The sequence below is a fragment of the Zalophus californianus genome, chromosome 1, assembly GCF_009762305.2.
Source record: "Zalophus californianus isolate mZalCal1 chromosome 1, mZalCal1.pri.v2, whole genome shotgun sequence".
In the NCBI taxonomy this organism is placed as follows: Eukaryota; Metazoa; Chordata; class Mammalia; order Carnivora; family Otariidae; genus Zalophus; species Zalophus californianus.
In genome coordinates this window covers 942,107-964,386 of record NC_045595.1, presented here as the reverse complement: position 1 = coordinate 964,386, position 22,280 = coordinate 942,107, and the positions used below count along the sequence as shown (strand labels likewise).

Below are 22,280 nucleotides of genomic sequence, written 5' to 3'. Positions count from 1 at the left end.
AGAGGCGGAGCGCGGCGGCGCGGGCGGCGGCGGCGGCGGCGCGGGCGGCCGGCGGCCGAGAGGCGGGGGCGCGGGCCCGAGCGCTAGCGCCGCCATGCCCGGCTCCACCGGCCAGCCCGACGGCGGCGGCGGCGACCCCAGCCCGCGCCCCCCGCCCCCGCCCCCGCCCCCGCCGCCGCCCCCGCCCCTGCCCGAGGGCGCAGAGGAGGAGGCCGCGCCCGACGACGCGGCTGCCGCCGCCGCGCTGCGCCTGGCGCTGGACCAGCTCTCGGGGCTGGGGCTGGGGGGCGCCGGCGGCCCGGACGAGGAGGGGACGGCCGCGGGCAGCGGGGACGGCGCGGCGGCGGTGGCGGCGGGCGGAGCGGACGGCGGGGCGGCGGCGGAGCCCGCGCCCCCCGACGGGCCGGAGGCGGGCGCGCCCGCGGTGGCCGAGGCCGTAGCGCCGGCCTCGCTGGCGCTGCTGGAGCCCGACGTGAGCCCGCCGCCGCCGCCGCCGCCGCCGCCGCCGCCTCCCCGGCAGTCGCCGCCCGACGTGTTCGCCGGCTTCGCGCCCCACCCCGCGGCCCTGGGCCCCCCGACGCTGCTGGCCGAGCAGATGAGCGTGATCGGCAGCCGCAAGAAGAGTGTGAACATGACCGAGTGCGTGCCCGTGCCCAGCTCCGAGCACGTCGCCGAGATCGTGGGTCGCCAGGGTGAGTGGCCGCCGTCTGGGGCGCTAGACCCGGGGTCCCCGCGTCGCGCGCCCTGGGGAGGGGGCCGCTCCAGCCCTGCTCGCGGCCGGACGCCAGACCCTGGCCACGCCCCGCGTGGGCCCCGGCCTCCGGGGCCGCCTTTGCGCCTTTGTCCTGCCGCGGGCCGCGCGAGAAAGTTGGGCGCAGCCCGCGCTCCTCCCCTCCACGCTCAGGCCCGCCGCTGCCTTTGTCTGGGCGCCTCCAGCCGGGTCGAGCCCCTCTGTGCGGCGCCACTGCCCAGGCCCTGGGCCACCTGCTGTGGCACCCCGAGAACCAGGGGGCAGGGCCGGGCGGTGGGCGATCGACACCCAAAGCAGGCTCGGGGCGGGGCTCGCTGGGGCTTGGGGGTGGCTCGGGGGGGGGGCAGGGGGCCTCAGGCAGGGTCAAGAGAGAAGTTTGGCGTACAAAGAGGGTGCATATCTCCATTTGTCAGCCTGGGGGCCCTGCTGGGGGTGGGGGGAGCACAGGATGAGAGAGGATCCCCACCCCGCTCTCAGCCCCGAGTCGGGGATTTGGGGACATGCTTAAGGACCAGCTGTAAAAAGATTCCTGAGGTCCAAGCTCCTAGCCTCCCCAGGGCAGGCCCAGGGCAGCAGGCCCGGGGTGTGGGGGGTCCCGCAGCAGCTTTGTCAGAGTGCCTGTGGCCGCCCCATTGTTCTCTTTGTTAGAGAGCCAGTCTGAGATTTGCAGGGTGACATCAGGCCGGCCGCAGCTCATTGGCCCTGGAGCTGGAGCTGCGGGGCGGGCAGGCAGGAGGGTGGTGGGCAGTGCTCCTCCGGACACACGCCCACCTACCCTTTTAGCCAGCTGCCCCCAGCCCCAACTTTCCCCTGCCTTCTGCCTGCCCCTCCCTGTTCTCCACCCCCTGCTTGAGGCCAGGTTCTAGAACTTGGGGTGGGGTCTGGGCGGGGCTTGAGGTGGAGCTGCAGGACACTCAGGCTGGCCTTTGGGGGGCTCAGTAACAGGAGCCAGAGATGGGGGGGGCTTGAATTGCAAGGTGACTTGTCACCCTTGCCACCTGGGGGGGGGGGTTGTGCAGAGGACCACAGGGATGCTCCGGACACTGCCTCCTCAGAGTTCTGGGTGGGAAGGGTGGTTTGCCCAGTGAGTCCTCTGGCTTTGGGTGCAGGTGCAGCCGATCACGTGTCCTCCCCCCATCTGGACACCAGGAGAGCCAGGTGTAGTGCTGGGCTGAGGGCCCAGGAGTTGAGAGCAGGGGAGAGGGGACAGGTGGTCCTTTGAGCCCCGTCGGCTGCCTCCCACAAGCAGGCACAGCAGGACTCCAGGCCTGACCGTTCTCCTCCGCCTGCCACGGCCCCTTCCCTGCCCCAGTCACCCGCACCTGCATTGGGATGTATAACAGGACTGCTGCTGTGTGCGGAGCGTCCAGACGCCCGCCGAGGGCAGGGGGACAGCCGTGGAAGCGCAGCCTGGGGGCTGTTGTCCAGAGGCACTAGGCTGATCTGCCGGCTGACAGAGCGCGGAGTAGGAGGGCGTGTTCGCTGTGCGTGTGCGTGTTCTGGCAGCTGCGGGTCCTTCAGAGAGGCTGAGTCCACCCCAGTGGTGGCAGGAGCCAAGCAGAGGGCATCCGAACCTGTGCCTTTGGTTGTGGAGGAGCAGGTTTGGGGGGGTCAGCCCCCACTCTGACCTCCTGGGTGTGCTTTTTGGCACCCATTTATTGGATGCCAGCCTGGGGTCTTGCTGGTGGTAGACAGGAAGGCAGGCTGTGGGGGGTGCAGACGGGGCTGGCCCTGTGACCCTAGGCAAATGAGATCTCCTCTCTGTCATGGGGGGACAGCACCTCCCTTGGGCGCTTTTGTGAGGATTCTCCAGCAAGAGGGTTCTAATCCCAGCCCCGGGCTGGTACACAGTGGCACCTTGTAAGTGGGTGCAGGGTCCTGGGGAGGGAAGCATGAACGCCAGGACAGGTTGGCCCTTTTGGCAGCCCTTGACTCTCCCAGCTCTAGGACCATCTGTGGCGCTCGTCTTCTCCCTCCCGGTGTTAAGCTCAGCCTGGACAACTGTTTGTGCCCCATCCCGACCCCTCCCTTCCTCTGGTCGCTCGTCCAGTCTCCCACCTTGGGGGTTCCTGGACACGAAGCCTGTCCCTTCTAACCGTCCTGGCTCTCACCAGGGCAGAAGGTACAGCTTGTGAACTCCTCTGTCAAATCCTAGGTCCAGGGCCACTCCATCCCCTAGAGGGCAGGCCAGAGCCCCCCAGACCTGGGGTCTGTCCTTCCCCTGAGGCTCGCTCGCTCGCTGTTCTCTGAGTTGGTCTTTCCATCCTCGAGTGGGTCCCTGCACCCCCTGGGCACAGGCTAGGTGATCACAAGCCCTGAGAGTTCTCTCTTCTCCCCGAGGCTGAGTGGCACAGAAGGTGCCCTGCATGGGAGCCTCAAGAGATCCCTCAGGGAAGGTCATCCGTAGCTTCTGGTCACAGGAGGCAGGGACACGGCCAAAGCTGGATCGGCGGGGCTGGGATTTGAACCTCAGTCCCTCTAGCTCTGGGTGCGCTGCAGGGAACGGAGGTGGCTCGGGGGAGGACTTCCTACCTTCCAAAGCTCCAGGATTGGGGGAGTCGGCCCCACTTCACAGAGGCCCCAGGAAAAGTGGAGACTCCGAAAAGCGTCCGCCAAGGTCACCTGGGAGGCTGGTGCCCACTTGTCCTGGGTTTGACCTTGGGCCTGGTCCTTCGGAGTCTCCCGTTAGCGTGCACCCTTGCTGGGGGTGTCCGTGTGGGGCTGGGCTGGGGTGTGTGCACCTGTCTGCTGCCCGGAGGTCTGGGTCAGGAGTGAGTGAGTGAAGGATGGCCGTGATGGGCCTATGCTGGCAGGCACCCGGGGTCCCTCTGTCTCTGCTGCTCTCGGGGGAGGGCCGGTGCACTCAGACCGGCCCCCCTCTGCTGGCGGAAGCCTGCTGTGCTCACAGCTCTCCCTCGCTGACCCCCTGTGCCTGGCCCCCCCTCCTGCAGGCCTTGGATGCTCTTTCTGGCAGCTGGGGAAGGCCACAGGGCCACCAGCAGGGTCCGGGCACTGGTGTTCCTATTTATCCCCTGTGAGTCTGGGTTGGGGGTCCCTTATGTTGGCAAGCATAGACCTTCCTGTGTCGGGGGGGGGGGGTCTCTGTGCCCACGGGCCCGCCCTGCTGTGATGTCCTGGCTGGCCAGGACTGCAGCCCAGTTTGGCCCTGCTTTGGGGACAGCACCCCACTGGGTTTGGGGCAGTGGTCATTGTGAGGATTTGTCCCAGCCCTGTCCTGCTTCCAGATCTCTGCCCTCAGCTAGGAGCCCTCCCCTGGCACTCATCCTTCCAAGGGTGAGCCCTTCTCCCCCTCGTGGCTTTGAGGTTTTGTTGATAAATGTAGCCCGTGGTTCCTGTGTGGGGCTCCTGGGGGTAGTGCCTGGAGCGCCCGAGTTCCTGAGTGCCCAGCGCGCGGGGCTCAGGACCCCAGAATGAAGTCATAGGAGTGATGGGACCAGGCTCCACAGGGGGACCCAAGGCTCCCCCATTTAAGAGGAGGGTCCAGCTGCAGTGAGGAGGGAGTTGACCAAATGGGGGGTAGTCAGCCCCATTCCCAGGCACACCTGCTTGAGTTGGAGTCCTGGTGGCCAGGCCCAGAGATCTGCCTTTCAGCCTGTCGCCAGTGATAAGTGGTAACCCCAGGGTTCCCTGCGAGCGTGGGGCTTGAGCCCTGACCTCACCCACTGTTGCGTCTCTGGCTCATCCCCACCAGGGCAGGTGTGTGGCCCGGTTCGCTCTCACCGCCCCGATTTCCCGGACCTGCAGTCCCACCCCCTCTCAAACTCTGCTACTTCCTAGGGTCCGGGTGTGGGTGGGGCCTGGGTCGATGGGCATCACAGCCAAAATGCAGTCAGTGAATTAGTCTCCTCTGGGCCCTAGAAGGCTCCACCCAGGGCCACCCTGCAGGAGGGGGCAGGACAGGGGCCAGTTCCGTGTGACGGGAACAAGGGTGCACCCCTGGGTTTCATCCCCCGCCCTTTCTCCTGGCCTTGCCTCCCGGTCCCCCACACGGGCCTGTGGGGAGCGAACACTTCAGGTGAGGCGAGGGTCCCCCGCCAACAGCCTTGGAGGGTCATGACGGCAGCGCAGCGGCCTGGGGTGCTGGGTCTGGGCCCTTCTCTTCCTGGGAAGGAAACGGAGGTGCAGGACAGGGCTTCAAGTGGCCAGGTCATCCCAGCACACTGGCCCTTCCTCATAGCCCTCCAGCCTCGGGGAGTGGGGGCAGTCACACAGGAGGAGCTGAGAAGTGTGCGCCGGGGCCCCGGGCTAGTCCGCATGGGCTTCCTGGAGGAAGGGGTGCTGGGCTGTGACTTGATGCAGAGAAGGGGTGCAGGCACAGTTGCAGATGGGAAAGGTCGGGGGCAGTGAGGTCAGGGCCGGGGGGCTGCAGGAGAGGGAAGGACTGACGTGCGACTTGAAAGCTTTCCCACCAGCTGCCAAGTGGGGAGGGAGCTCCAGGTCAGGGTGGGTTTGGGGGGGGCTGCCCAGTGAGACAACGCTGCCACCCAGAGGGAGGACGGCAGGGGGGCGGGGGCAGCGTTTCAGGGCCCAGGAGATGCAATGGAAGCCACCGTGCCCCACGCTCCACCCTCCCTGGGGGTTTCTGACCCCAGTTCGCGTGCTCGGCTCTGCTTTTGCTCAAAGCCCTGGATGGGGCTGCTGTCCTTGGGGTCAGGGTGAGGCTGCCACCCCCAGACACCCCCTCCCGTCTCGCAGTGCTCCCTCCTGCCTAGCAGCCAAGCTGGTCCCGCTAGTCCAGCTAACTTTGTATCTTCTGCTCCGGGAGAAGTTAGCAACACTGTTCTCTCTGTGCCGGCCACTGTATTGAAACAATGTCCCTGTGTCGCTCCAGGCGCCCCAGAGTCGGGAGGGGGGTGGTCTTTCAGACTCGTGGGCTGGACTCAAGTTGTCTCAGAAGGCCCCGGGGATGGGGGTGGGGTATCAGAGCCCCAGGCCGGCACCCCCATCAAAGCCCCTGCGTCTAACCCCACCCCACACGTGGATCTCCTGTACCCCTTCCACCAGGTCAGACCCCAGCCCAGCCAGTGACAAACCACAGAGCCGTGTCCATGAGCGTCCCCTCAGAATCTGGGACCACCAGGGCCTCTGGAGGTCACCTGAATTAGGGTGCAGGAGACCTGGGCTCCCCTTGGGCTGGGGAGGGTCAGTTGGTCAGGAGAAAATCCGAGGTCATTTCCACAGTCTGACCCGGGGCTGTCCTGCCCATCGGCTGGGGAGTTGGTGGGAGGGGCGTGCATTCGTGTCCTAGAACTGACCTACCACACTGGCGGCTGGAAACCATAGAAACGAATGCTCCCCCAGATCCAAGGGCGGGAGTACAAACGCAGGGTGTCGGCAGGGCCATGCTCCCTCCAGAGGCTCTGGAGACCACCTGTACCCTTCTAGCTTTCCCGGCTTCTGGCAGCCGGGCCGACCTGATGTCCCTAAGCTGTGGCTGCCCCATCCCATCCCCATCTGTGGCTCCGTTTTCACAGGGTTTTGTCTTCTCTGTGTCCCTCCTCTTAGAAGGACACCTGTCACTGCATTCAGGGCCCCTCCAGTACAGCCTCGTGTTAACTAATCACGCCTATAAGACATTTTCCAAATGTGGTCCTGTTCACAAGGAGCAGGCGGCCGTGAATTTCACTCTTCAGTCCGCCACGGGTCCTCCTTGCCGTCTTGCCAAACCCACCACCACCTCCAAGGCTGGGAGCGGACGGGAAACCGAGAGCCATGTGTTTGAGGATAAAGCCCAGGGTGGGTAGGGCAGTGAGGTGGGGGCCCGGTCCTCATTGTGTCTCCCCCCCCCCCCGCCCCCTCACCACCCCAGGGTGCAAGATCAAGGCTCTGCGTGCTAAGACAAATACGTACATCAAGACGCCGGTGCGCGGGGAGGAGCCGGTGTTTATCGTGACTGGCCGCAAGGAGGACGTGGAGATGGCCAAGCGTGAGATCCTGTCCGCCGCCGAGCACTTCTCCGTGATCCGCGCGACGCGCAGCAAGGCCGGCGGGCTGCCCGGCGCCGCGCAGGGTCCGCCCAACCTGCCGGGACAGACCACCATCCAGGTGCGCGTGCCCTACCGCGTGGTGGGGCTGGTGGTGGGGCCCAAGGGCGCCACCATCAAGCGCATCCAGCAGCGGACGCACACGTACATCGTGACGCCCGGGCGCGACAAGGAGCCCGTGTTCGCCGTGACGGGCATGCCCGAGAACGTGGACCGGGCGCGCGAGGAGATCGAGGCGCACATCACGCTGCGCACGGGCTCCTTCACCGACTCGGGCCCCGACAGTGACTTCCATGCCAACGGCACTGACGTCTGTCTGGACCTGCTCGGAACGGCCGCCGGCCTCTGGGCCAAGGCCCCCAACCCTGGGCGGCGGCCCCCCGCGCCCACAGCAGGCCTCCGCGGGGATGGGACCCTGGGGGGCCCCGGGGGGCCCGAGGCCTTCTACGCGGGGGGCCGCGGGGGGCCGCCGGTGCCCGATGCGGGCCCTGCCAGCCCCTACGGAGGCTCGGGCAACGGGGGCTTCACCTTCGGCGGGGATGGTGCGGGGGCCCCATCGGGGCCGCCCGCCCCCGAGGACTGTGACTTCGGCTTCGACTTCCTGGCGCTGGACCTGACCGTGCCCGCCGCGGCCACCATCTGGGCCCCCTTTGAACGGGCCGCGCCGCTGCCGGCCTTTAGCAGCTGCTCGGCCGTCAACGGGGCCCCCGCGCCACCCGCCCCCGGCGCCCGGCGCAGCAGCGGGGCCGGCACGCCGCGCCACTCGCCCACGCTGCCCGAGCCCGGGGGCCTGGCCCTGGAGCTCCCGCTGGCCCGCCGCGGCGCCCCGGACCCGGTGGGCGCCCTGGCCTGGCGGCCGGCGCAGGGCGCCCTGTCATCCTTCTCCAGCGGCGCCGGCTTCTCCGCGGCCACCTCGCTGCCCAGCGGTTCCTCGGCCTCTGCGTGTCCCCCCCTGGACTCCAGTGCCTCCGAGGGCGGCCGCAAACCCCCAGCGGCCGCGTCTTCGGCCGCCCCGACCCCCGCTGCGCCCGCCCCGGCTCTGGCGCGGGAGTGCGTGGTGTGCGCGGAGGGCGAGGTGATGGCCGCGCTCGTGCCCTGCGGCCACAACCTCTTCTGCATGGACTGCGCCGTCCGCATCTGCGGCAAGAGCGAGCCCGAGTGCCCGGCCTGCCGCACGCCTGCCACCCAGGCCATTCATATCTTTTCCTAGCGGCTTGGCTGGCCGCCGCAGGCCCGGGGGGCGGCGCGGAGGGGGCGGCACGGCGGGGGCGGCGGGGCCAGCCTTCACAGACGAGCTTTAACTCGGTCCCAGGCGTGGAGACGGCTGCCCGATGGCATCTCAGTTCTTAACAAATAAACAGTATTGAGTCGACAGGTTAAAATAAAACAGAGAGAAAAGGTCTGCTTGCACTTTTTATTTAAGACCCCCCGCCCCCCAGGGTGATCTTTTTAAGGAAAAAAAAAAAAATATATATATATATATATACACACACACACGATTTTTACAACTCCCCATTGTTCTTTGGGACTTGGATTTCTGACTTGACAGCCCTGGCTTCGGAGGCGGCCGCAGCCTCTGTGAATCCCCTCCAGGAGAATGGCGACATTTTTACTCCCTCGGGGGGGGGGGCGGGGGGGTCTAACCTGTTACCCTTTTGTATGTCGGTGGGGGGCGGGACAGGCTGGAGGGGGCGGGGTGGGGGGCAGGGGAGGATCCAACCAGAAATTTCTAACTTTTTGTTTTTAATTATTAATCCCCTTCTGCTGTGGTTTCTTTTGTCAGTTTTTAAATTTTTTTAAATTGTGTTTTTTTTAAACTTTTACTTTTTACCTCTTGTGTATATGTAGGGAATTTATAGGGAAATATGTACTTTATGGAATAAATTTTAAGAACTAAAATATATTTTATTTTAAATAAAATAATGGACCTTTAATCTTACACAGCTAAATTACTGATTATATATTTGCTGAGCTGACTTAAGGGTTCAGAAAATTGTATCGAGAGTTTTATTTTTTGACTTCAAAGCCTTCTTAATAAAGTCTTTTTACTACATGTGAGCCCTTGGCGTGGTGTGGGGCGGGTGGGCCTGGGAGAGGGAGGACCAGGGGAGGGGTGCTCAGAGCCAGCCCCCTCACACCCTAATCTTCCAGATAAAGGAATTTGGACTCAGGATACCCCATGCCCAAGCCCAGGCTCTTCTAAAAGCCCGGCACTGTGCGTAGTTTCAGATGAGGGCGTTGGGTCTGGAAGGGAAGGTGGTGCAGCCAGACCCGCCCTTTTGAGGCTCAGGTCCCCTACATTCCAGGGGCCAGACAACCATGGGGCCGGCTGTGGCCACTGTGGAGGGAGGAGTGCCAGGCTCTGTGATGTGTGGGGGCGGGGGGGACTCCTAGTCCCGTTGTGCAGAGGGGAAACTGAGGTCTGGAAATCCCACTCCCAGATGGGTTCTAACACCTCCCAGTCTCCGAAGGACATGTGAGTGATGACCACACATGCCATCCCTCCCTCACCAGGTCTAGTTGGGAGCAGAGGACCATGCCCATGGGGCCACTAGACAATTCAGGGCCGGGTTGGCCCTGGAGTCAGGTCTGTGGGATTATGGGTTGAACCACCTGCAGTCAGCAGGTGCCACCAAAGTTCCCACGGAGGGGAAGAAAGCTCTGGAGTGAGTGGAGGCATGGGACTGCTCCAGAGACAAGCTGGGGAGCCAGGGGCCCATAGGCTGCTGGCTTGAGTGGGCACTGAGGAGGGGGTCTGCAGAACACAGCCTGCTAGGAAAACTAGGAAGGCATGGTGGAGCAGCCCGGAGGGCCTCCAAGAGGAGGCACGGGGGTCAGGAAGACAGGTCAGGTGGGGCAACGGGAGGGGGCAGATGGATGGGGCACGCCATGGGCCTTGTCTCCAGTGAGTGGTGACCACGTCAGCCTCTCCAGCTGAGTGGCAGCCCCTGGAGGCTGCAGGACCTGGGGTGAGTCTTAAAGAGCCACACATACCTGGGGTTCCAGCCCACTCTGGCTGGAGTTTCCCCATCTGTGAAATGGGGATACTCCACACTTCCAGCTCTGGTGAGGATCGTGGGTGGAAGCAGTTGAATCATGGCCCCGGAACCTGTGAATGGACCTTATTCGGAAAAATGGTCTTTGCAGATATAATTAAGGATCTTGAGATAAGCCCTAAGTCTAATGACAAGTGTCCTTATAAAAGACCTACAGAGGGGGATTCAAGACTCAGAGAGAGAAGCCATGTGAAAATGGAGGGGAGCCCAGGGCGCCTGGAGCCCCCAGAAGCTGGAAGAGGCAGGGAGGACCTTCTCCTGGAGCCTCCAGAGGAAGCCAACAGTGGGGGAACAGATGCCTGTTGTTTTAAGCCACTGTCTTTGTGGCAATTTGTTACAGCAGGCCACAGGAACCAGTGCGGGTTGGTGGGCAACATGGAACCTGGGGTCTGGCCCACAGTTCAGTGGGGGTGGTGGTGGACATGGCTGCCGTGGCACCTGGTGAGCTGGGGTGAAGTTAGACCATAGCCCTCGCCCTGCAGGAGGTTATGGAGGCAGTGGGAGGTGAGAGTGTGGAGACCATCCTCCTGACATTTTGGACACAAAGAGAAAGAGAAAGCAGTCCCTTGAGGGGCTGAGGGGTCGAGGGAAAGACAGGACATCAAGGGGGTTGAAAGTCCTTGGGAAGGAGATGGGGGCTGGAGCCCAAGCAAGGGGTTTCTGAAAGATGCAATGGGGGAGGGCCTGATCTGAGGACATTCTATCTTAGAACTGTCCAGAAATGTCTGAGGGATGTGCTCGCTCCCTACTGAGGGGTTGTGAAGCCGATCATTGGGAGGCCAGAGTTGCTGGTGCCCTTGGAGAAAGCTGAGAGAGGGCCAGAGGTGGACTCCCGAGCTTGCCATTTGAGGCCCTGGATCCAGCTGTGCCTGAAGGCAGACCATCCCAACCTCTCAGCTCGGAGTGCCAGTAAACTCTCCTGCTTTGCTTAAGCCAGTGGAAGCTGGAGTAACTCAAACTCATAAGCACCTACAGGGACCGTATTCCTGGCCAGAGAGCTGGGGAGCATTTCCTGGGGTGAGCAAAAGCAAAGCAAATACCCCGTGCATTTAGCTTCTTCACAACTAGACACAGTCAGGGAAGCCAGAGTCTGAGGCAAGCTTCCATTGCCCTTGTCACTCGTCTTTCTTGGTTCATGGGCTCAGCACATCGAGGTGACCCTTGTCCAGTGTCTTCTGAGAAAGCCTTTATTCTGGGTCTCATCAGATTTCGGGAGATGATGAAGGATAAGCCCGTAGTTCTCCCATCTGTGAGATTGAGCCACCCACAAAGGGGGCTCAGTGTGGGAATGCTATGTCACCTGCATGACCCTGTGTGTCCCTGGCAAGTCCCTGGGACGGGAATGGTAAGTCACCTCATGCCCACCACGTGTAGGGAAAATCAGGAGCTCTAGAGACAGACATTGGAGTCGCATCCTGGCTGACCACTTTCCTGCTTCATGCCCCTGGGCATGTTATCTCCCTGGCCTCAGTTTTCTTATCTTAATCATCTGCAGCTGAGTACGAAGCCTGGCAGATGTTCAACGCTGGTCGTCCCCACCCTCCATCTCTGCCCTCAGCTGAATACACTCTGGAGGGGATCAGTTCAGATATAAACCTTTGAGGCCAGAAAAAAAACAACAAACCGAACAGGAGAAGAACAAACAGTGCCTGGAAACTGGAAGGTGCTCAGTATTTGTTGGGTGGATGGATGAATAGGTAGATTGTGAGTGAATAGTGGATGGATGGATGGATGGATGGATGGATGGATGGATGGATGATAGATGGATGGTAATGGATGATGGATGGACAGATGGATGGAAGGATGATGGATGGGCAGATGGATGGATGGATGGATGGATGATGGATGGATGGATGGATGGATGATAGATGGATAATGGGTGGATGTTGGATGGATGATGGATAGATGGGTAATGGGTGGATGATGGATGGACAATGGACGGACAGATGGTTGGATGGATGGATGATGGATAATGAGTGGATAATGGATGGATGGATGCTGGATGGATGGATGGATGGATGATGGGTGGATGATGGATGGATGGATGCTGGATGGATGGATGGATGGATGATGGATGGATGATGGGTGGATGATGGGTGGATGATGGATGGATGGATGGATGGATGGATGGATGGATGGATGGATGATGGGTGGATGATGGATGGATGGATGGATGGATGGATGGATGGATGGATGATGGGTGGATGATGGATGGATGGATGCTGGATGGATGGATGGATGGATGGATGGATGGATGGATGGATGGATGATGGGTGGATGATGGATGGATGGATGCTGGATGGATGGATGGATGGATGATGGGTGGATGATGGGTTGATGATGGATTGATGATGCGTGGATAAGTCAGAACTTCAGAGGAGGAGAGATGAATTCTGCTTGGAAATTCAGGGGAAGGCTAGAGAGAGGGGTTGATTGCTCTTGGGGGACAGTGTGGCAAAGACTTGGAAGTGATATGGGATCACTGGTCACATTCGGGGAACAAAGAGTAGTCAGAGGGACAGGTTAAACTAATGGGACACAAGGTTGAAATGCCTTGGAACATGGCCTTGGGACTCCTTCTGTCTCATCCAGCCCAGTCAGGTCTTTCAGGGCAGCCCCCATTTTTGCTACAGCCTGCCTGGTCCCTGGAGCCTCCCCTTTACAAGGAGAAAGCCACACCAGCCCCTGCTGGCCTTCAGTGGCCAACAGAATTTAAATGTAAATGTGAACAGCCACATATGGCTGATGGCTCCTACATTGAACAGCATCACTCTAGAATGTTCCAGTCCAGCATTGTCCAATAATGGGACCATGATGGGAATGTTCTAGATCTGCGCTCTCCTTTACAAGAGATGCCGGCCACACCAAGTGATTGAACATCTGAAATATGGCTTGTGCATTTCAGAAACCGAACTTTTAATTTTGTTTTAATTAAATTTAAATAGCCACAAACAAAAAAAGGGAAAGCATCTAGGCAAAGTACTTTGCTATGCAAACTTTGAAATACTTTTAATCCAGGGAAGCAGGAAGGCCAGAGTGCCTAGAAATTGTGGTAACTGTGTGTGTGCAGAGGTTCTGATCAGAGTGTCCCTAAAACAACCAAGGCCACGGAGGAGGGGGTGACCCTGGGTTCCCGGGGGGCCCGGCATCCTCACGAGGCCCTCACGAGGGGGAGGCAGAGGGTGGGAGTCCCAGAGATGGGCAGACCCCACGCTGCTGGCGGTGCGGATGGAGGAGGGGGCCGCGGGCCAGGAAAAGGCAGGAGCCGGGTCTCCCTGGGGCCCTGGGGAGGTGACAAGCCCTGCCCACGCCGGGGTTTTAGTACTTCTGAAACCCGATTGTCAGAGAGTCAGTGTGAGTGGTTTAAGCAGCCAAGTTTATGATGAGTTGTGCAGTACTCCCAGGAGACTCGCACGGCGGGGGTAGAGTTACCCCAAACCCTTGCAGATACAGCTGACCCTATGGCCTGCATAGGGGGAAAAAATGGGCTAAGACATCTTGTGGTGTCAGGAAGTAAGTACATGTTCAAGAAGTCCACAAGGATAGGGTGAGTCCAAGGGACACAGGAGCTGCCATCTGAAAGAGCTCCCAGTGGCTGGAGCTGAAGCATGTCACCCCTGAAAATACAGGACACCCAGTGAATTTGAGCCTCAGGTAAACAACGAATCTTGTTTAATATCTCCCAGATTTTGCATGGGACCTCCTTCTACCTAACAACGATTGGTTACTTACCTGAAATTCAGATTTAACCGGACGTATTTTTATTTGTTGAATTTGGTAAGAAGTGGAGCGGGAAGAGAGAGCAATCCATTGATTCACAGGGAGACGCGTGTACCGGCGAGCTCCAACCCCTGGCTCTGAAATTCTGCCTGGCAGGTAAAGGTGAGGCCAAGCTAATGGGTCATGGGTTGGGGAACATGAACCAGAATTAAGTGCACAATTTATTGATACACACTGAGGCCTGTTTCTTACCATAACCAGGAGTGGGTGGGCACGAAGCTGAAAGCTCCCCAGCGCGCTTGCCCCGGGGCACCCCCTGCACCAGCCCCAATGCAGGCCCCGCCCACGACCAGGCGGGAGCGGAGCAGCCGGTCCTCTGTCGCCACCGCGCGGCCGAGACTGCACATGACGCCCTGCCCTCCGCGGCGTGGAGCCCGGCGCTCCGCACCGTCTGTGTTAAGTGGACACCGTCGTCCTTCACCCCGGGGCTGTGGTCTCCCGCAGGGCACAGACAGGCCTCCCTTTCTCACCTTTCTCCACTGACCGGCCCCGGCCCAGCGGCTCAGCGCCGGCACACAGAAGGCGCTCCCGAAATATTTGTTGGTTGAGGAAATGGCAGGGCACCGCAAAGCACTGAGTTTTCCCTTTACTCACACCAGATCTGGCCTAGTCCAGTGCCGGAGGGGAGACACGGGGCAACCTGAACACCCCCTGTCCGTGAGAATTTTGTCACCGCCCCCAGTAGCAGAAAACACTCCAGTTCATTGGCTTGTTGTTGTTGTTTTCGGTTAAATAGAATTTTTCTGCCCGGTGGTGGTGGGCATCCTTATCATCCGATCCAGTACCTTGGAGGGTGGACTGAGCGAGGCAGGCCATCAGGCGAGGAGGCAGAACGAGGTCCCATGGTGAAGGACACAGGGGGCCAGGCAACAGATGTCTGACTGTCAAAGTACATCTCACTGGGGCGCCTGGGTGGCTCAGCGGGTTGAGCGTCTGCCTTCGGCTCGGGTCGTGGTCCCAGAGTCCTGGGATCGGTCCCGCATCGGGTCGGGCTCCCTGCTCGGCGGGGGGTCTGCTTCTCCCTCTCCCTCTGCCAGTCCCCCTGCTTGTGCGTGCGCTCTCTCACTCTCTCAAATAAATAAATAAAATCTTAAAAAAATACATCGCATTATTCTCCCATCTGCAAAGAGAAGTTGAGATTTGTCAGCACAGGAAACCTCACCTATTTACATGGATTGAGAGCTCGAAACCATTTTCAAGCAACTCAGGCAGCTGATGAAGGTCAACATCAATCCTATAGCCACCCTCCTGAGAGCACAGGCCCTTGGTGTGATTGAGTAAGAAAGGCTCTTTGCTTCTGTGACTTTCCTCCCCAAAACCCGTAACCCATAACCGTGAGAAAGACAGCAAATCTCAATTGAGGAGTGTCCTACAAAATACCCAACCAGCGCTCCCCACGACTGCCCAGGAGCTCCCAGGCAAGGCAAGTCTGAGCAAATGCCTCAGCCCAGAGGGGCGTAAGGAGACGTGACAACCGAATGTCTTGTGGGGCCTGGTGGGGTTCCTCACGATCTCTAAGCGCACAGCTCCGCGGCATGAAGCCCACTCACACGGCCCGGCAGCCACCCCCACCCTCCGTCTCCAGAACGTTCCGTCTCCCCACGCGGAGACTCTGTCCCCACGAAGCACGGACTCCCCACCCCCTGCCCCAGCCCCGGCTCCCACCCTCTCCTCTCTGTCTGTGGGGACGGGACTCCTCTGGGGACCCTCCTGGGAGTGGGGTCCTCCTGCGGGATGTGTCCTTCCGGGTCCGGCTCCTCTCTCTGAGCCCGGTGTCCTCAGGGTCCCTCTGTGTCACGGCAGGTGGCAGGATGTCCTTGGTGTACTCACCATCCGTCGCCATCGGCTTGATTATAATGCTATTGATGATATTCCCTATACTGAACTTTTGATCTAAATGAATTATTTTATAACTGCAAGTTTGTAGCTCTCAACCCCCCTCGTGGGCTTCGCCCATCCCCCATCTGCCCTCTGGCAGCCACCGTTCTGTTCTCTGTGGTTGAGAATCTGTTTGTTGGTGGTGTTTTTTTAGACACCAGGTATGAGTGGGCTCGTGTGGTATTTGTCTCTTTCTGACTTATTTCACTTAGCATAACGCCCTCTAGGTTCATCCATGTTGTTGCAAATGGCAAGATTGCGTTCTTTTTGATGGCTAAGTAACATTCCATTACATCTATATAACATCATCTTTATCCATTCATCAGCTGATGCACATTAGGACTCTTTCCATAGTGTGGCTATTGTACATAGTGCTGCTGTAAACATTGGGGTGCAGGTGCCCCTTTGAATTGGTGTTTTTGTATTTTGGGGATAAATACCCAGTAGTGCAATTGCTGGGTCATAGGGTAGCTCTATGTTCAACACTTTGAGGAACCTCCACACTGCTTTCCTGAGTGGCTGCACCAGCTTGCATTCCCACCAACAGTGTAGGAGGGGTCCCCTTTCTCCACATCCTCGCCAACAGTTTTTGTTCCCTGACTTGTTAATTTTAGCCATTCTAACAGGTGTAAGGTGTATCTCGTTGTGGTTTTGGATTTGTATTTCCCTGATGTCAAGTGATGTGGAGCATTTTTTCATGTGTCTGTTGGCCATCTGTATGCCTTCTTTGAAGAAGTGTCTGTTCATGTCTTCTGCCCATTTTTAATTGAATTATTTGGTTTGGGGGCATTGAGTTGCGTCAGTCCTTAGGAATTTCCTTCTTTTTCAGGCTGAATAACACTCCAGTGTATGGATGGACACATTTTGCTTAGCCATTCATCTGTCCATGGACACTGGGGATGTACCAATATTGGAAAGCAGATGGAGCGTGGAGCTCACCATGTCACCGGGATTCAGTGTACCTGGGAGAGGTTCTTCTTTTTGCTGAGCAGTCTCCTGTGACTCATTGCAGCCTGGAGAGGCGGGGTCTGCATTCACCCGGGGTCCAGATGCTCTTGCTGCAGGTGCTGGTGGCTGCCAATGGGCTGAGGCTGCAGAGAAGACAGTGTGTGTGGGGGGGGTGGGGGGACTCACGGCTGAGACTCCCACTGTGCCCCACACCTGGTGTCCCTCTGGCTGGGTGATTTCTGCACTGAGGGGGGGCGGGTGGTCCAGGGTCACCGCAGCCTGACAGGACCACAGAACGCCGCCATGTCCTGCTCTATGGGTTTGTCTTTTTTTCCCTAAGCTGTTAGACCAGGGTCTCTCCCCCTCACACCAAGGTCATTTGGGGCCAGTCATTGCCTGGGGGGGGGGGTCCCAGGCACTGGGGTTGCTGAGCAGCATCCCAGCCCCACCCCTCGACGCCAGGACACTCCCTTTCCCCTCCTGACAGTGTCTCTAAAGTCTCCCCGGGGTGCAGACCCACCCCACCATCAGAACACTCTGTCCCCCTTCACGCCCATTTCTGATCCCGGCTCTGGGTTCCCCCTCAAAAGACACAGCAGTGAAGATTCGCCTGCAGGACCACTGGGCTCAGGGAAGACCAGTCCTCTGCGGGGTCGGCTCGGTAAACTCCCATCTGACCGCAATGGCTCTGAAGTCTGAACGTGTCCCACGAGCCCACCCTCAGGGAGGGCTCCACTCACAGTGTCCCAACACTTGATTCCGGCTTATTCCAAGCGGCCCTTCAGAGGGACTACGTCCCACCTAACACGGATCATAGTTGATTCGTGAAACTCTTTAGTGTGGGAAATGTCAAGTGTAAATCCTAGCAGGGAGGAGAGGAGAGGACCCGCGTGGACCACCAGCAGCTCTGGATCTCGGGCACCTGCCGGAGTCCCACCTGCACCTGCCTGCCGCCCTGGGGCTCCGCATTCCGACACGATAAGGGTGCTCAGCAGAACATATTAGAGACCTCAAATTATGAACACGAATTTCTTTTTTTTAAGATTTTATTTATTTATTTGACAGCAAGAGAGCACAAGCAGGGGGAGGGGCAGAAGGAGAGGGAGAAGCAGACACCCCGCCGAGCAGGAAGCCCGATGTGGGGGTCCCAGGACCCCGGGATCATGACCTGAGCCGAAGGCAGAGGCTTCACCGACTGAGCCACCCAGACGTTCCTGAACACGAATTTCTCAATAGTAACTATCTGATCCGCATCGGAACTTCTCGGTGGGGTTATTGTGATTATTTAACATTGGTTTGTTTCCATCTCCACACACACACTCCTCCTTGCTCACTGCTCCTTGTTGTCACCCCCCAGTTCTGCTATAATGAGCTCGGGGTGTCACGTGGGCAGTGAGGATTTTTTAAGTTGTGGTAAAATACATATAAGATACAATTTACCATTTTAAGGGGCACCTGGCTGGCTCAGTTGCTGGAGCCTGTGACTCTTGATCTTGGGGTCATGAGTTTGAGCCCCACGTTGGGTGTAGAGATTACTTAAATAAAAACATAAAATTTACCATTTGAATCATTTTAAAGTGTACAATTCAATGGTATTAAGTGCATTGACAAAGTTGTGCAACTGTCACAGCAGAACATTCCATCACCCCAAAAGAAGCCCTGTCCCCATTAGCATTCACCGCCCCTTCAACCTGTTCCCTGCCCCACCCCTGAGCCCCCTTCCCGTCCGCGGATGAGCCCGTTCTGGACGTGTCACCCACGTGGACTCACACCCCGTGTGGCCTTCCGTGTCTGGTTCCCTCCCTGAGGGTCGTGGGCTCGGGTCCATCCCCGGGGCTGCGCGTGGGGGCGCCTCGCTCTTTCACAGCCCAGTGATGCTCCCGTGTGTGGTGGACACACTGTGTGTATCTGCCCATCTGTCAATGGACATTTGGGGTGTTTCCATTTTTGGCTATTTGAACAGAGCTACTATGAATGTTGGTGCACACATTTTTGAAAATTGTTAATCCGGTGATTTTTAAAAGTTTTTAACTGAAGTATAGTCGACATATAATATTAGTTTCAGGTGTACAACAATTGTATACATTATGAAATGCTCACCACAGTAAGTGCATTCACCATACAACATTACAATATTATTGGATATTCCTTATGCTGTACTTTTCACCCCTGTGACTTACTTTATAACCGGAAGTTTGTACCTTTTAATCCCCTTCCCCTGTTTTGCCATTCCCTGCACACAATTTTGGTTTAGAACACCTATTTTAATTTTTCAAAAGTAATCTCTACACCCAACGTGGGGCTCGAACTCACAACCCCAAGAACAAGAGTCGCACACTCCCCCTTCCTTACTCCAATTTCACATTTTTCATTTTACTCGCACCCACGCATGTGTGTTGTCCACAATGTTACCAGCTGGGGAAATTGGGGATCCCTCCCTCCCACCCACCCCCATCATAACCCCTGGCAACCATGAGTCTGTCCTGCATTTCTAAAAAGCTGTCATTTGAAAAATGTATCACGGGGCGCCTGGGTGGCCCAGCCGTGGGGCGTCTGGCTTCGGCTCAGGTCATGATCGCGGGGTCCTGGGATCGAGCCCCGCATCGGGCTCCCTGCTCGGCGGGAAGCCTGCTTCTCCCTCCCTCACTCCCCCTGCTTGTGTTCCCTCTCTCGCTGTGTCTCTCTCGTCAAATAAAATAAAATAAAATAAAATAAAATAAAATAAAATCTTAAAAAAAATTTTTTTAAATGTTGTATCAGGAGAATCTTGCAGTATGTGTGATCTGTTGGCATTGGCCTGTTTTCATTCAGCATCATCGGGATTTTAGAACTTCCTCGTTTGGGAAGGGGTCAGGGTGGACCGGCCTGTAGCCACACTTTCCTCCCCGCACTTCCATATCGAGGTGACCCACGTGCCTCAGTGTCCTCACCTGTTAAGTGGGGAGAGGAGAGCCCCCGACCCCAAGGCGAGTTGCACCAATTAGAGCAGATGGGGAACCAGATGCCCGCATCCAGGACCTGGACCCGGCAACGCGTTATGACGCCACACACGGTTGCCACGGCAGCAGCCAACCACGTCTTGCGCGGCCGTGCCGCCTGGCCCCTCCCTGCTTGCTGGTGATTGGAGGAGACGTTGCATCACGCGCCCCCACAGACCAATGGGGACGTGGTCCAGACAGGCCCGGCGCGGAGGATGCCAAGTTTCCCGCATCCTCCCGTTAACCGTGCTCTCCGTGGCTTTCTCTAAAAAAGAAAAAAAGCTCCGGCCCGGCATGCACTGGCTGCCATTTCCTGAACCTCCACCCTTTGCAAACACCCACAAAGGGGAGGTTAATGACTTTATTTCTTGAGGTGCACAGTTACCCTGTTTGAAGAAGATTCCAGAAACTCGCAGCGTGGGGGCAGCGTGGGCACTTCGCCCGCTCCTGAAGTTCTCACCCACGGAATAAGAGCTGGCCCAGGAGGTCACGCAATTACTACTTTGTGTGGGCGGGTTATTTACTGTGCCGGTGCGGCTGGCGGCTCGGTGCCCGCACACAGGTGGGGGCTGGTGCTCTAGGTGGGCACTGCGCAAGCGGGCAGGTACACATGCTGAGGGCGCTCGGTCGTTTTTCCCCAGAAACAGCGGTCTGGGCAGAAATGGGGCGGGTCCTCTGCATGTTTGGCAAGTGTACCAGTTAGCTGTTGCTGGGTGGTAACAAATCAGCCCCAAAGCAAGTGACTCGATGCAGCAATACACAGTTGTCTTTTTCCTTCATCGTTTCTGCAGGTTAGGAATTCAGAAGCGGTTTGGCTGCCTGGTTCCGGCTCGGGGTCTCTCATGAGGTTCCAGTCAACACATGGGCCAGCTGGGGCTGCCTGGTCTGAAGGCTCAGCTGGGGCTGGAGGACCCACTGGCAGGCTGCCCACAGGGGCTGTTGGCAGAAGGCTCGCCCCGTGGGCCCCTGCCCAGCAGTACCTGGGCATCCGCAGGGCACAGCAGTGCAACCCACCCCCTAGCCTGCGACCCCAGAGACCGCCAGGCAGAAACCTACAGCTTTTACGATAGAGTCTCTGAACCCACAGATTGTCACTGTTGACACCCTGTTGGTTACCCAGGCCAGTGCTAGTCCCTGTAGAGGGTCCACACACGGGTGTGACTACCAGGACACTGGGACTGTGGGGGGCCATCTTGGAGGCTGCCCACAGAAGACCAGGGCAAAGCAATATGATCCCGGGATGTCAGCATCCCTTCCCCCCTCTCCTGGACTCCCCTCTCTCCTTCGAGGTGACTCGGCTGGCAGGGGGAGGTCATGTGGGCTCAGGCCTGGCCAATAGGCCTCAACCTGGGACTTTTGCCAGCACTAACCAGAGAGTTTGGCTGCCCCCTTTCCCCCTGTTTGCTGAGCTGGTAGCTCCAGCCCGTGCCAGGGGCCACCTTGTCACCATGCCGCAGGAGCCTGCTAATGAGTGAAGTCCAAACCACAGATGGTAGCACAAGAAATGGAGAAAGAGAGAGAAAAAGAGAGGGGCAGATGGAGACCCTACCTTTGTCTGAGCCCCACATCCAGCCTGCAACCATCTCTTCTGACCATTTCAGCCTTAGAAGCCCATCCTTCATGTTGCTCCTAACAGTTAGGAAGGGTTTTTGTCCTTTGTAACACGATGCTATCAACAGATGAAGGGCACATTCACAACACATCCACCGTGCACGGACACGTCCCTCCACCACGAGCAGGAGCGAGGCACCCACACGCGCGGCCCTGGGGACGGACCCCGAGCCCACAACGCTCGGGGAGGGAACCAGACACAGAAGGCCACACGGGGTGTGAGTCCACGTGGGTGACACGTCCAGAACAGGCTCATCCGCGGATGGGAAGGGGGCTCGTGGGGGCCGGGGCCTGGGGGAGGGTTGGGGTGACGGCTGATAGGGGTGGAGTTTCCTTTGGGCTGAGGGCATGTTCCGGAACTCGATAGAGGTGATGGTTGCACAACGTTGTGAATCCACTCAGCGTCACTGAGTTGTGCACTTTAAGATGGCTCATTGCACGGTATGTGAATTTCACATCAATGACAATAACGGTAACAATAAAAGGACAAAAAGACCAGGAGGTGTGTGCCCGGTGTTCGCTCTCTCCCTCTGCCGGCTCCTCTCACGCACACTCCCTTCCTCCCAGATTCCCCAAGGGCTCTCCTAGTTCCTGCCCCTCTTTTACACAAAACAATTTCTCTTCCCACGTCAGGCCACACCAAGGCATGTGACCTCCCTGACCCATCCACCGCTCCCTCCGTCGCCTCCCCAGGCCCTGACCGCAGCTCCCTTGCACCTCGTCCTCGCACCAGACATTTATAGCCAGATGCAGAGATGCATCCAGGCCCGTGGCTGTGGGGGGGGGGGAAGGAAGGTCACACTGATGGCTGCCTCCCTTTCTAGGGGGACATAAGGGTGCGTAAACAGAAAGAACCAGGTGACCCTGTGACCTCCCCACGAAGGTTGTGGCTCTGTCCATGTGCAGTTTGTCACAAATAGATGGCATCCTCGTTTTACTTTTGGAATTGATAGTAAGTCGGTGAAAAGGAAAAGCCCTGTTTGGAGGGCGTCCAAGGCCCGGGTTCTGGTTCCAGCCCCAGGCAGTTACACCCCACTGGGAGTTCCCCCGCCCCCCGCCCTGCAGGCAGGTGCGCCCACAGGACACGGGGTCCTCAGCAGGGCTGTGAAGGATCCCGCGTGGTGCTGCAGCTCTGTCTGAGAGGCACCCCTACCCCCCCGTGGCCTCTCTCCCGATGGACGCGGTGTGAGCCCCAGCCAAGGGACAATGACGGGGACAATTATGGGCTCATGCTGTGTGTGAGGTGCTGTGCAGGCACTGGACTCCCCGTTTC

General features: G+C 58.7%; 1 protein-coding gene across 1 annotated transcript; it reads left to right on the top strand.

Annotated features, from left to right (window-relative positions):
- Positions 1-78: 78 nt before the first annotated feature.
- Positions 79-8,809, top strand: MEX3D (mex-3 RNA binding family member D). The gene is made up of 3 exons (XM_027587778.2): positions 79-692; positions 6,582-7,952; positions 8,069-8,809. The coding sequence occupies exons 1-3, from the start codon at positions 95-97 to the stop codon at positions 8,104-8,106; spliced, it is 2,007 nt and encodes a 668-aa protein (XP_027443579.2). The 5' UTR covers positions 79-94; the 3' UTR covers positions 8,107-8,809.
- The last annotated feature ends 13,471 nt before the right edge of the window (positions 8,810-22,280 follow it).